Here is a 14,739-nt window from a genome sequence, read left to right as displayed (position 1 = left end):
TGGAATAAAATAAGCTCTGAAACATGTCGGAAACTGGTTAATTCTATGAAGACCAGGTGTCAAGCAGTAATTAAAGCCAAAGGATACGCATCAAAGTATTAGAACTGTCGGTCAATTTGCTCTGAATATACTTTTTTCTTTTATATTATTAAGTGTGCGAATAGTAAAGTTGTACAAAAAATGGCATGTTTCTCTTTCAGTTTCATTTAATTTATTATTGTCATTGGTTATACCATAGATACAGAATTTGGGTAAGATTTTATGTTCCAAATAATATAAGTTATTGAATTGTAAAGAAAAAATTTCAAAAGAGTGTATTTCCTTTCAGATATTAAAGCATTTTCTTTGAAAATCCGTGTGTACGAATAAGAATGCTAGATACTGTATCAAGCGTAACGAAAACAGGTTTGGACCATGGGCGTCCGGAAGGGGGGGAAGGGGGCCGTGACCCCCCTGGAAAATGAAAGTCAACCAAAAAATATGTATTTCACACATATAATTTCATTTTAGCCACAATAATATGTGTTAATTATTGCATGAACACCATAAATTCAAATTAAAGCAATGTTTTTTTATGGAACAACACTATTTTTGGTGAAAATTTGCCTTCGTTTGCCCCCCCTGGAAATAAAATACCTTCCTTGCCCCTCCCTGGAAAAAATCCTGCGGACGTCCATGGTGTGGACTTGCACACTGCTACTACTCGAGATATGTCTTTCTTTGCCATCTATTGACACACAGTTTAACTAATGACTGATAAAATTTGTTCACTCCAGCGCAGTCACTGAGGAAGATATTGTTATCTTAATACCTCTCAGTTTTCGCTGTATTTTTCTTATTTTGCGAATTTTAGAAGAAAAAATAATATAAAACACGATAATTTTTTTTTATTTTTTTTTTGCGCCAAAACCTTCATTCATGTTCCACAATACTGGAAAAAATTCAGTAGTGTCATAACGACGTCGGTTACGTTTATACACATTCATCTGTACTTCAAAATGCTGGATTTTTCAGTTAAGAAATTTAATATTCCACTTTCGTATCTCAAGAACTACGGGATACCAATATTTTTTCGGCAATATATGCCTCATACACTATATTACTTCCATACAATTTCACTCCATATTTGTACCAAAAACTTTCGGTTAGGATTCATTTATATGAGAAAAGTTGGTGGTCTAAAACTTTTGGTAGGGACTGTAGAAACATGGAGCAAATTAATTATCTATATTTGCCCACATGTTGCAGGAAAATGATGTCCGATGAAGACGGGGGTTATCATCTCCCACAACTTCGGTATACTCATCAGAAGGAATTGATCTTGCAACATCCTTCCTCCAATATTATGTGAATTGCTATGTTGTCGAGTACCATCGCTAACCACCAGAATCAAATTTCTGATTTTATATCTGAATCAGCGTTCTGAATTTTACCCCAAACATTGAGGCTGTTTCTCCACACGGAGCGTCGTATCCTCCCATAAACTGGGACTGGGACGCAAGGATCAAGCTTTGTCTCGGCTGAAATAGCATCCTCGTTTCCCAACGAACACCACAAAAATTATATTTAAGCCCACTATATGCTCAGTTGGACTAATAGGGACTGGAACTTCAGTTTTAAAGTGAGATGCGAACCACTGTGCAATGCAACGTGCCTCCACCGGGGATCAAAACCTGGGAAACTTTGATTACAGAGTTATAACAAGCTATCGGGAGGCCTGTGAAGACAACACTATGCACACACGTACACACACTAATGTACATTCGAGACTTAAATCTCAGTAAATAATTTTCGTCTTCTGCTCGTCACGAGATGGTAATATCTTCGCTCTGACAATTTTTCATTTTATAGATTTAATTTTAACACTAAAACCATTTTTATATAGTACTTCAATATTTAATCGTCTTAGTAATTAGCAGTGGCAGATAGGTTTCTAAACAAGAAATAGAACACACCCGTCAATGTTAATTTGCTGTCTTCCTATTGTTTTCACGCATGCTTTCCTTGGGAACGCATCGCTTTACGGGAAAAAGTGATTGAGGTAGGGGAGGGCAGTCACATATGTTATTCTCTTGAGTATCACATGAAAATGCATATTTGGGATAAAAGTTCGTTTAATTACCAAGATTTTCTTCTCTGATGGGCGCGAGGACGAACTGGGAACGCCTCTTTCCCCCAGTTCCTTTAATCGTCACCACTGTTACTGAAGGACGTAACAAAGCACAAAATAAAAAGAGTAACTGCCCAAGACTAACGTGTCAGTGATTACACATTCACACGCGCGCTGGCACGCAAAAACAGAATGCTTCCTCTTCTTTTGAATATTTATCAGAACAGAATATCAAGAATCTGTAATGCAATCCTGGCATAGCCGTGCGCAAACTAAATTATTTGGGGGGGGGGTGCCTTAAAGAGAGTTTCAATTGCCTATCTGAACAATGTTAGCCAAATTGTCGTAACTTCATGTTTATTTTCACAGAGACTATTAGGCATATGGTGATGAATTTTTAACATTACGGCTTCCGAGTATTCGTTATCACACACATATATATATATGCACATATATATACAGGGTGTATCATAAGTAATGGTCATAAATGAAACCAGAGATACATCGCGTCAAACCCAAACGAAAGTTCCTCTTCCACTTTTCCGAGAGATGCTCAGTGTCGCAGCTAGACACCACCGAAAGTGTGGGAAAGTATAGTTTACACCTCTGTAGGACGAGTACTATGGCAGTTAGAAAGGCGGTTCCAAAGAAATCATAAAGGAATCTTATGTGCTCTACTAGAAACGCACCATGGGAGATCTGTGGGACCTATGCGGAAGGGACTCCCCATAGGAAATGGGGTTCCCCGTAGTAAGAATGCGTGAAAGGGGTAGCTGAGGAAGCAGGTGGATGTCAATTACATGATATCCAGTTACCATTCACAATTCCGGAAACACGATAGACGAAACCGAGATAATTTTAGCATGGATGCTAAATTAATATTATATCAAAATCAGAAATTAATCATAAATAATAAATATAATTCCAGCTACCGTAGTTTAATATTCAAGCAATAGATAATAAAATAAATACATCCCCAATTCGGTTGGATAGAGCAGTTAGTATTCCCGCAGAATAGGAACGAACATTCTGATAATAAATTACTAGACAGTAAGAAACTAATCCTAACCCATCCCATCCTAAAATAATTCTAATAATATTAGGAGAAACAATTAAAAACATTATAGATCCAACAAATAATAAAACTAAAATAATAAATCGATTTATATTATAATCTCCTTCTATATAAGAGCCTCTATAATTAATAACTATAGAAGAAATATATATAACTAATCCTATAAAAATTAAAGATATTCAGTCAAACAATATTGTTATAATAATATTAGAACTATTTAAATTAACAATACTTCACTCAATAAAAATTGTAACATCCTTAATTAAAAATATTATTCCTAATAACAATAAAATTACTCCACTAATTAATAAAATAATTGACACTATACTTGTAATAGAAAAATTAAAAGCCATTGATTTAAGAACTTCTTAGTTATCACTAATTCCACAACTTACTATTCTACTTAAACTACTTAAATAATTTAAATTCAATGAAATATTGGAGAACAAAAAATAATTAGAAAATTTAATGGAAATAAATGACAAAATAGTAATAAATATTCACACACCACCACAGCAAAATCTACCTGAATGAAATTCTCTTATGATACCACAAAATTCAAGAGAAAAATTATATTTAAGCAGTGCTCAAAGCGGAAATTCTTAGCTGATGTGGGAGGCAGAATGTTGATGATGTTTAGGTACAGATGCAGTGGGAATTCTGATATGATTCAACATGAAGAGGATGAAGCAAGTGGGGGGATACTCATGCAAATTATCCTAGCTGGGAGAATGCTTTATGCAAATTTTCATAACTGGTGAATGACATTCTCCACTTTGAGCACTCTATTAAGTAAGAATTGAAGCATTCAAATTACAACAAAAGGTTTCAGAGTAAGACCACAGACTGTCCAATATAAGAAATGTTTCTCTGTAGATTTGTTTGGTTCATGCAATAAATGCACCATTTTGTGTGAGCTGGTTATGAATGCTTATGAATAAAGAATACATCTTGTTTTTCAGGAAAGAATCTAGTATGCTACTATGGAAGTTGGGCTGTATACAGACCACAAGGTGGAAAATTCGATGTGGAAAACATTGATCCATTCCTCTGCACTCACATCATCTATGGATTTGCTGGACTCAACTATCAAGGAATTATGGTGGCTCTTGATCCATGGAATGACCTTCCTGAAAACTGGGGAAGAGGTAATAAGACTGGTGCAGAAGTTTAAAATTTTCAAGAATTTGTACATAAAAGAGAAATAATTAGTCAATTATTTGTTAACTTGTTTGCACAAAGTTAAATCTACACTGAAAAAGAAAACAATTATAAATTCTGCACTGATGATGCACTTTATCTGTCATTAACCTAGTATTTTGCTGGAATAGTACTGGAATAACTACACTTAAATCCAGTGGTCAGAAGTAGCAAGCTACTTGTAGCGTCGCTACTGTAGCTAGCTACAAAATTTGTAGCTGTAACTGTAGCGGCGCTACATTTTGTTGTAGTTGTAGCGGTAGCGAAACTACAAAATTCCTGTAGTTGTAGCGAAAATTTCGCTACAGCTACATTTTTTCTCGGCATTTTGAGGTGAATTTTGAATGTGGCAACAGCGTCAGAAAAAATCGACAATAACCCTTAATTTTGCAGAAGGTTCATAAAGACAGTCTATTACATGGAGATACAGATTATCTAGATTGTAGATTATAGATATCTGCGTAATTTCTTTAATTAGTATCTGAAGAATTCAGATATCCAGATAACTAACTGACATATATGAATATATTCCTGCTAACAGCTACGTTTTTTAGCTGCATCGCTATTTTGCCTCGTTTGCTGCACCACTGGAAAAAAGTGCCTCGTTTGCGTCAACCCCGGAACAAATCCTGTGCATATTCATGGTGTAAGAGACACCAAAATGTCATTAATTGCTGTGTAAGACATAACTTGCAGTGCAAAAACGAGCAATGGAATATCCACTGCACTGACAAGGGAATAGTGCCAGCAATAAATGGCTCAGTACGTTAACAGCATTGACCATCGTCAGTATATAGGATCTCACCAGCAAGAAATTATTGTTGCAAGAATGATCGAGTTTCTGGAATTACAATTACTTTCGCGATAGTATTTGTTCACAAATTTTAAAATTACAATATGTTTAGAACACTCAGGTTTATACCACAGTTTCCTCAATAATTTTATCATATTGCAAAAAGTATGTACGAGTTGTTGACTTTCCTGCAGATACGACAATTTTCTTTAGTTAATATACATAGTTTTCAAATTTATGTATTTCTCCTACTTTTCCGTCACTTTTCTGTAACTTTTGCTAATCATGACATCATCATCCTTCGCTGTTTCCTGCCTCTGGCTGGGTCGGCATAGAAGTCAAGCCTCTTCATTTTTTCCTGGTCTTTCACAACTCCTCTCTTTCCAAGGTGTTCCAATCTTGTCTCCTAACACTCTCCACTATCTGCTTTTTCCACCGACACCTTGGCCTTATCCCACTCCTTGTACATTGTAAGCTCTTACTGGTAGTCTTTCTGCATCCATCCTCTTCATGTGTCCGAACCATCTCATCTGTGCCTGATCTATTCTGTCCTAAAGCTTCACTACACCCACCATCCGTCGGATCTCCTCATTTCTTATTCTATCCCTTCTAATCTTCCTCAAAAGACTCCTTAGAAATTTAATCTCCACTGCCTGCATCTTTTCTTTGTCTCTCTATGTCATTGTCCAAGTCTCTGCTCCATACGTAATTATTGGCACATAGTATGTTACATATTACCTTCTTGCATTTCATAGGTATATCCCTATTCCATATTATTCTCCGAACGCTTTGATATAGTCCACCACCATTGATTTGTCCTCTTCTGTTTACCTCCTCATCTATTCTTCCACTTCTCTCAATCATGACAATGAGGGTGAATGGTTTATTTAATTATTCTCTTATCTATAGTCGCTTTCTGCCACTTTCGGCTAGTTGTGAGAACGAGGAAGAATGATGAATGATGAGCAGTGCGGGAAATGGAGGAGCAGGAGGATCTCATCCTCCCAACTTGGAGTCTTTCCTAGTTTTTGTTTTGAGTCAATTTTATGCATAGATAAGCTGATCGAGACTGGATCCTAACCACTATGTGCCTCTGCTGGGTATCGAACCTGGGGCTCTTTTGTAGTCAAAGGGCTCCAGGTACTTTTCATTCAAAATGCTGACTTCATATCAGTCTATAAAAAATGAAATATTTATTCTCAAGAAAAATATGTTGATGTGAACATAAATACGTAATGCTACCAAATTTTATTTGTGTATAGTTGTAATAATTAATTTGGGTAACACCCTAATTGCAATATTCATATATCAAAATTTGAATTGATATGCCACTTGCATAGGTATGGTATTCTCAAAAACTATTGTAAAAATAAGTAACTGAAGTAACATTTCTATTAAAATTATCGAATGACTGGAATCATGATAATAAATAACAATCTATTTACCAGTAGTAGGGGATTTTTTTAATACCCATATCGTTGTTTTAATTTTTTTATGCAGAAGTAGCGCAAAAAGTAGCGAAGTAGCGAGTAGCGAACAGGAGTAGTGTAGCGAGCTACTTTTTGGTAAATGTAGCTGTAGCTGTAGCGAATCTACATTTTGGAAGAGTAGCTGTAGCTGTAGCGAAGCTACTTTTAAAATGTAGCGTTCCGATCACTGCTTAAATCTTTTCTCCTGCTGATTTCTCTCATATGAAACACGTTACAGTGGAAACATAAATTGGTGAAATGATTGTGACCACTAATACCAATGTACGATGGGGCTGATACCTCTAATAAAGGGAACCTTCAATGTATAAATGTAATGTACTAGAAGAGAATTTATAGGCTTCAAATACACAATTTCAACAATAAATATTAAGTTGTTGCTTTTTTTTCCTTTCTACAAAGAACTGTGCATATGCCAATATTTTATATCAAATTGTTATTATTGTTGAACATTATATACCCCTTTTTCCAACTTCAGATTCCAATTATTGCAAAGGCAAATGACCACTGTAAAAAATTCACAGCAGATATGTATGTACTATGTATACATATGTGCATAATTGAAATTTAGTTATAACATACATTGATGCATTTATTTTTTTTTGGTTTCTTCCAAAAAAAAAGGTGCATATGTCAGATTTACAGGACTTAAGAAGATGAATCCAAATTTAAAAACTCTTCTAGCAATTGGTGGATGGAACGAGGGTTCTCCGAAGTATTCACATGTAAGTATTAAGCATGAATTCAAGTGTTACACATAATTCAACATAAAGTCAAGACAAAAATGTAGAAATATATATTTAAAAGACATTTATAAAAAGTGTGTATAGTCCTAGTTGTATAAATGTATCACAAATAGAAGAGCATGAGTATATTGATAAGAAAACTGTTCATTCTGAGGAACAAAGTTTTGTAATAAGTCGGCCTGGTTGAATATTATTTTGAACTAATGCTGCAGATTTCTACAACAACATTTCATCAAACTGAATTTGCTCTCAATGTGTTGTATCTACACATGAATGTTCTCTGTATTTAAGTGTTACTACCATTCCAGATGGCTTCCTCTCCAGCCAATAGGAAAAGATTCATCACAAATGCTATAACATTTCTAAAGAAATACAACTTTGATGGACTGGACTTTGACTGGGAATACCCCTCTACAAGAGGTGGAAGGGCTGTAGATAAGGTAAAAATAAAAATGTCTTGTTGTAATAAAGGAAAGGAACACATTGCACCTTATAATGAAATACAATGTAGGCTAAGAAAATTCAGCAACATTGTAAGATACTGCGTACTGTGTATAATTCTCCTGCAAACGTTTCTTCATGATAGAATAAATGTATGAGGCTGATCATGACACTTACAATTCCTAGGGCATGTAAGGAATCAAAAAAATACAATAAAATCTGTTACTTATTGGAAGAAAATAAATGAAATGTAAGTAAATCAAATGTATAAAACAATAAATATGACTGTACCTTGTTGGAATAACATAATAATATTTTATAAAGAATAATAAAACTGGAAAGAAGGAACATACATTTAAGTTTAAAACTTAACTACATAGAAGGAGCTTAAAATTACTTAGCATACTAAATTATGCATATGTGTACATACATTTACTGAAATAGGATATAAATTCATTGTGCACAAGAATATCATATTATGAGAACAAGACAACTGAAGTTAAGACAACATTCTTCTTCATACACTTTATATTTGATGAGAGACTTTTTTTCTGAATTGAAAATTATGCATAATTTTCAGGGAAATTTTATAACCTTATTGAGGGAAATGAAGGCAGCTTTTGAGCCGGAAGGTTTGATGCTGACTGCAGCTGTATCAGCAGGAAAGGGAACTATAGACATTGCATATGATATTCCAGCAATTGCAAAGTAAGTAAGATAACATTACACAAGGAAGCAAAATACATGTGTGAATCACCATTGCCACCTTGTAATCACTAGGGGTCCTGGGTTCGATACTGGTGGAGGCACATAGTGGTTCGGTTCCCACTTTAAACTGAAGGTGCAGTCCCGATTAGCCTTACTGTGCATAAAGTGGACTTAAAACACCAAATTATTTAATCAATCATGTGTGCATCCCTCCAAAGTTTTTTGAAGACATTGTTGTAGTTTAGTTGTTATTTGCTACAAACTTATGCTCACATAGACTAATCGGAATGAACTTTCTGTTTAAAGTGGGATGCGAAACACTGCATATGTCCACTGAGGCTCGAACCTGGGCCCCTTGATTGCAAAGATAACAGTGGTACCACTAGACCAACAGGAGAGCCCTGAGATGGGTTCATTTTACTAGAGGTCTTTTCTACTCTTACGACGGGTGCTCTACATGCTAGCAAGGAAAGTGGAGAGTGGGGAATATGCAGCAGACCAACCAGACAACAGCTAAGAGTTATGACACGGTGGGACGAAGTACTACGTGCACCTTGTTCTACAGGCTGCTGCGTTTCTTATCGTGCTGGATTGGTCGCTTCCCTGCTCCCCACTTCCCTTGCCAGCATGTAGAGTGCCCACCGTAAGACTGATTGGAAAAGAGCTATAGTAATGAAGCATACACAATCCAAAATACCTTCACAATATTGATGTGGAAGGGGTGGCAATGCTTTACATGCAGCCCTGATAACAGGCTAAATGCCACAGAATGCTTTCTACGATTCATATTGAACCTTTGGTTGGAACCAATAATATTAAAACTGTACTTGTAGCTGCTAAACTACTACTTTTTATGCATGGGAATTGTATCAAAAAGTCAAGTAAATTAAAGAATTTAGTCGAAGCAAGTATTGCAATGATAACATTTATCTGCAAAAAATTTAAATCTTCAGGGATATCTAAATTATCACATGTCTTGTGTTTACAAATTTAAGTATATAGATTCTAATATGCTACTAAGTTCACAGAAAAGATTAGTCAATTATGATGCTAATGTAACATAAATGAATTTTGCTTTGAAAAAGATTCCAATTTTGAATATTACACATGATTATGAAATTGTAAGACATTTTGGAGTAATATCAATTGCATAATTTCTGGAATAAAAAAAAAATTTTGTATACTTATACTTACTACTATACCATTCCCCATCATACTCTGACAATGATGTATATTGTATCATCATTTTTTTGTGTCAATCTATTTTTTTACAACAATTAGCAATCTGCATTTCATCATATCAAATCACTAAATTATTTGACTGATATATTTCAAACCACTGAGTACAGTGGGATCCATTAGTATTACCGTGCAAATTGTCCATGACTATTTTCATTAATTTTTCTCTTACATCCAATGTGTTTTTAAGTGATGTACTTTTCTGTATGCTGGTGCAGAAGTTGTCAACACCTTGTTTTGAGTTTTCTTTTAATTCTTGAAGCTCTTATTGGGTCAAATAAAGTGCACGGACATGGTGATGGACAATTTGCATGGTAATACTCATGGATCCCACTGTACAACTACTTATAATTTCATTTAAAAAATATTCATTATCTTATGTATGATAAATACACACTTTCTTATTAGGTCTTTGGATTTTATAAACCTGATGTGTTATGACTACCATGGAGCATTTGATGGAGTCACTGGACTCAATTCGCCCTTGTATGGAAGGCCTGATGATGTTGGAAACAATGTCTATTACAATACAGTAAGTAAAATTCTGTTGTGGTGAAATATTAGTGCAGTTGCTTAACCTTTAGCAGACGGAGCCTTGTGCGCGTGGATAGCCTCTCTGGCCAGGAACTTATGAAGTGTGTGCTTTTCAAACTTGTCATGATGTACAAAAACCAATCATAGCTCTGGAACTAATTGTCATATAGAGATGAAATTGGTTTTATTTTCTTTCTTAAATATAGTGTGTTCAGCGAAAGTACATTGTACCTTCCAATGTTGAAAGTTAATGGAAAAAGAATAAGAAGAAAATTGAATTTAAAAAATAAATGGTATTCGGCATTCTCCTGTGCCCACCACAATAGGCCAAAGTGAATGAAAAACGTAGGATATAGCAGTGGCACATTCCTACAACCATGCAAAGTTTTGTTGAAAATAGGCTGATAGTTCTTTTGGGCAGGGGGGTAATAACAATATACAGGGTATTTCCGTGACTTTGATTCAACCTTGAAGGGTGAATGGAGACTGACCCAAGTACCAATATGAGATGAGAAACTCTGGTCCATAAACAGACTATTAAAAAGTTACGAGCCAAAACTATTTGAAGCTTTCTATGACAGTGGAATAAGACAACTGAAAGGTGTGGCTTGTAGATTTAATATGGATATTACTAGTGTATTGTAGCACTCAACGATGGAAACGTTACAGTAATTGTTCAAAATAGCGGCCCCCAGTATTGATGCAGGCACATTAGCATCGTAAGAAGCTCTGTCACATCTCCTGAAACATCGCTGAGTTGTTCTGACAATATCAAAGGCAGTAAGGATTGTTGCCAGTAGGGAATGCAGTGGTACATTCCTACAATCATGCAAACCTTGGCTCAGTACCCAAACATCAGTCGTTTGAGTGAGGAGGACCTGTTGGCAAGAATCCTTGCTATATCGTCTTTGTGATGCTGGGGCAGCCATCTTGAACAATTACTGTAACATTTTTGTCACAGAGTGCTATGATACATTGTAGTAATGTTCATATTAAATCTGCAAGCGGCATCTTTCAGTTGTCTTATTCCACTGTTATAGAAAGCCCCAAATAATTTTGGCTCCTAACTTTTTAATGGTCCCTTTCCGGACTGGGGTTCCTTATCCGATATTGGTACTCAAGTCGGTCTCCATCCACCCTGCAAGTTTGAATAAACAGGGGCGATTCCTCCATGTAGGAAGTGAGGAACTTCCTACACTTCATTTATACTTATTTCCAATTCTGTACTTTTTAAGAGTTCAATGAGCATTATAAATATATGCACAATGTAGGTTCACTACTCAACTGTCAAGAGTCAATCTGCTAACACTCACTGACGAGCTGAGAAAGCTTTCTCGTCATACTACAGCCAGATGGGGGAAGGGCAGTGCAAGGGAGGGAGGGGGTTGTCTAGTTATTTGGTCTGCCAGGAAGCTCCCATGGTTTCCTCAAAATTTGAACTTAGTTGGCACCTAGCACTCTGCGTTTGGCATAATGGTAAAATCCAGCATCATCTCATAAACAGGCATCCCTGGGAAACAGAGAAATTGAATTGTAATGAAGATATTTGGAGGAAAAAAATCTTCAGATCTTGTTTGTACTGCTCCAGCGGACTTGTTTCAAACAAATGGAAGTATGCCGATCAAGGGACAGGCCCTGGTCCATCCTCTTCTTTTAATCTTTTCTTTATCCTTCCCGATTTAACAAGTGAGGAACATTTTATGAAAGGAAATCGGTAAAAAGTTGGGGTTCACAAATAAAACAAATGGATGCCGTTACCAGTCGTCAAATTTTCATCAACTTATTTCAAGCACTATACTGAACCCATTTTATGTTGAAATTCACAACGTAGCTTAACTATAATAAATAATCAATAATGCAGTTCAAAACTCCAAAATAGCTGCATAAATTGAACTCAAAACTACTACAGTCATCAGAAAATGCTAAATAAATAATAATTGTGTAAAAATACTAATATTATTATTTTATCGCATTTAGCATAATTTAAGAGTTGAAACAGTACTTTTTCTTATCAGGAGGTTGGTATTGGCAGAACTGTCCTCATTTCACACACGACAGGCGTGGAGGGCCTGCAGCTAACACTAACTAACTAACTCTCTAGCCTTCTTAAACCCGAAGGTTCATGGCTGCAGCAACACAGGCCTTCCATCTGTCCCTATCTTGTGCAAGATCTATATACTCTTTTCCATCCCTACCGATTTCCCTTAGGTCCATCTCAACGTTGTCCCTCCATCTTCGTCTTGGCCTTCCTACTGGTCTCTTACCATCAGGTTTCCCAACAAGAATCCTGTAAACTCCTCTTTCCTCTCCCATTCGTGCCACATGGCCTGCCCACCTAAGTCTTCTTGATTTAATTATTCTAATAATGTCTGGACATGAATATAAATTATGTAGTTCTAAATTATGTAACCTTCTCCACTCACCTGTCTCCTCATCCCTTTTAGGTCCAAAGATTTTCCTAAGGATCCTATTTTCAAATACTCTCAATTTATGTTCCTCTTTCAATGTAAGGGACCAAGTTTCACACCCATATAATACTACAGGCAAAATTACTGTTTTGTATATTTTAACTTTTAGTTTCTTAGATATTAAACGAGAAGACAAAAGTTTATGAAGAGAGAAGTAACATGCATTTCCTGAATTAAGCCTACTTTTTATTTCCTCTTTAATATAATTTTCATTTGTTAATATTACTCCTAAGTATTTGAATTTGGAAACTGTTTCAAACGAGTTGTTATCAATAATTAGATTTTGATTATTATCTAACACTTGGTTTCGGCCTGTAAGCATATATTTAGTTTTCTCTTTGTTAACTTCCAAACCTATCTCTTTAGCAGTTTTGAAAAATATTTTAGCATTATTCTTAATTGTATTCACATCATCCCCCAGTAAGTCTACATCATCTGCATATGCTAACAACTGAGTCACACCATTTAATTTTAGTCCTTCTTTAGTTTCGTTTACCTTCCTAACAGCATATTCTAAGGCAAAATTAAAGAGCAATGGAGATAATGCATCTCCTTGTTTTAACCCATCATGAATTGTAAATTTGTCAGACATATTAATACCCACACGAATTTTACTTTCTGTTTCACTGGTGGATATTTTTATCATACTAACAAGCTTCTTAGGTATTCCAAACTCTACTAATATATTATATAATTTATCTCTTTTGACCGAATCATATGCTTTTTTGAAATCAATGAATAGCTGATGGACATTTTGATTATATTCCCACTTTTTTTCAAGTGTCTGTCTGATGTGAAAAATTTGATCTGTAGTTGATCTGTTGCGTTTAAATCCACATTGATAATCACCTATAATTTCATTAGCATATGGGGTTAGTCTTGTTAAAAGAATGTTAGATAATATTTTATATGTTGTTGAGAGTAGAGAAATTCCACGGTAATTATTGCAGTTCATTTTATCACCTTTTTTAAACACAGGAACAATTATGGATTCTTTCCACTGTTCAGGGATTTCTTCTTTATTCCATATTAAACAAATTAATTTATGAATTTGACATATTAATGAATTTCCACCATATTTAATTAACTCAGCTGGTATTAAATCAATGCCAGGTGCTTTGTTATTCTTTAGGCCTGCAGCTAACATGATAAATGAAATGACTAGTACAAGATACAAGCAATACATGTGACTATGTAATTAAATGTATTTTCCAAAATTTCCCTTGGTCTGTTTATCATAACTTCCTACACCCAAAATAATCCACAAGTCGCCACTGGAATCAAGTTCACAGAAACACCCTGTATAAGATTGGCAGTATTGCCAGCTTACGGAAACAATTTCTGGAATTTCGTTTCTATAGAGGAACCACAAGGAAAGAAACCTGAGCAGAACCTCATCGCGCTGGCGTGTGGGGGAAAGGACAGGGGGAAGGAGCTTTTCAGCGTGGCCACGTCAGTGTTGCCAGACCTATTGATTTCTCGGGAGAATTCCTTAATAAACTATTGTGGATTAGGGGGACAAAAGCTTTGTTTGATAAATGTTCAGTCGGTAAAGAAAAACCTCAATCCATCTCACTGTTTTATTGTATTGGTCGGTACAAAACATGGGCGTAAATAGCATCAGGAACCATCGAAAATTCCCGTAGTGTAATTTTAGGCATACTATATGTATATGTGTGTGTGTGTGTGTGTGTGTGTGTGTGTGTGTGTCTGTGTAATGTATATATATTAAATGCAGCAACATAGAGGCAGCATAACTGACGAATAAAACATGTGTGTTAATAACAAGAAATTTGTTAGAGAACGAAGCGGCATAGTTCAATTACAAAGGGAATAATACACCTGCTCCCTGTATTTGCTTGAAACTTACATGGGCTTCAAAATACTTAGTTTTCTATCCTTAATATACTATTCTATACTTAAATATTTAATTTTCTA

The 14,739-nt window shown here is 35.4% G+C and overlaps 1 protein-coding gene across 1 annotated transcript in view; it reads left to right on the top strand.

The window, feature by feature from the left end:
- LOC145986423 (putative chitinase 10) overlaps positions 1–14,739 on the top strand; it is an 87,401-nt gene that overhangs the window by 34,368 nt on the left and 38,294 nt on the right. Inside the window, exons 3-7 of the mRNA XM_083120425.1 lie at positions 4,148–4,333; positions 7,290–7,390; positions 7,720–7,851; positions 8,433–8,560; positions 10,208–10,331. Of these exons, the coding sequence (XP_082976551.1) occupies positions 4,148–4,333; positions 7,290–7,390; positions 7,720–7,851; positions 8,433–8,560; positions 10,208–10,331 (671 nt within the window). The remainder of the gene's footprint in view (positions 1–4,147; positions 4,334–7,289; positions 7,391–7,719; positions 7,852–8,432; positions 8,561–10,207; positions 10,332–14,739) is intronic.

Source organism: Lepisma saccharinum, chromosome 1, assembly GCF_977018435.1.
Source record: "Lepisma saccharinum chromosome 1, izLepSacc3.1, whole genome shotgun sequence".
In the NCBI taxonomy this organism is placed as follows: domain Eukaryota; kingdom Metazoa; phylum Arthropoda; class Insecta; order Zygentoma; family Lepismatidae; genus Lepisma; species Lepisma saccharinum.
This window is presented reverse-complemented; position numbering and strand designations above follow the sequence as displayed.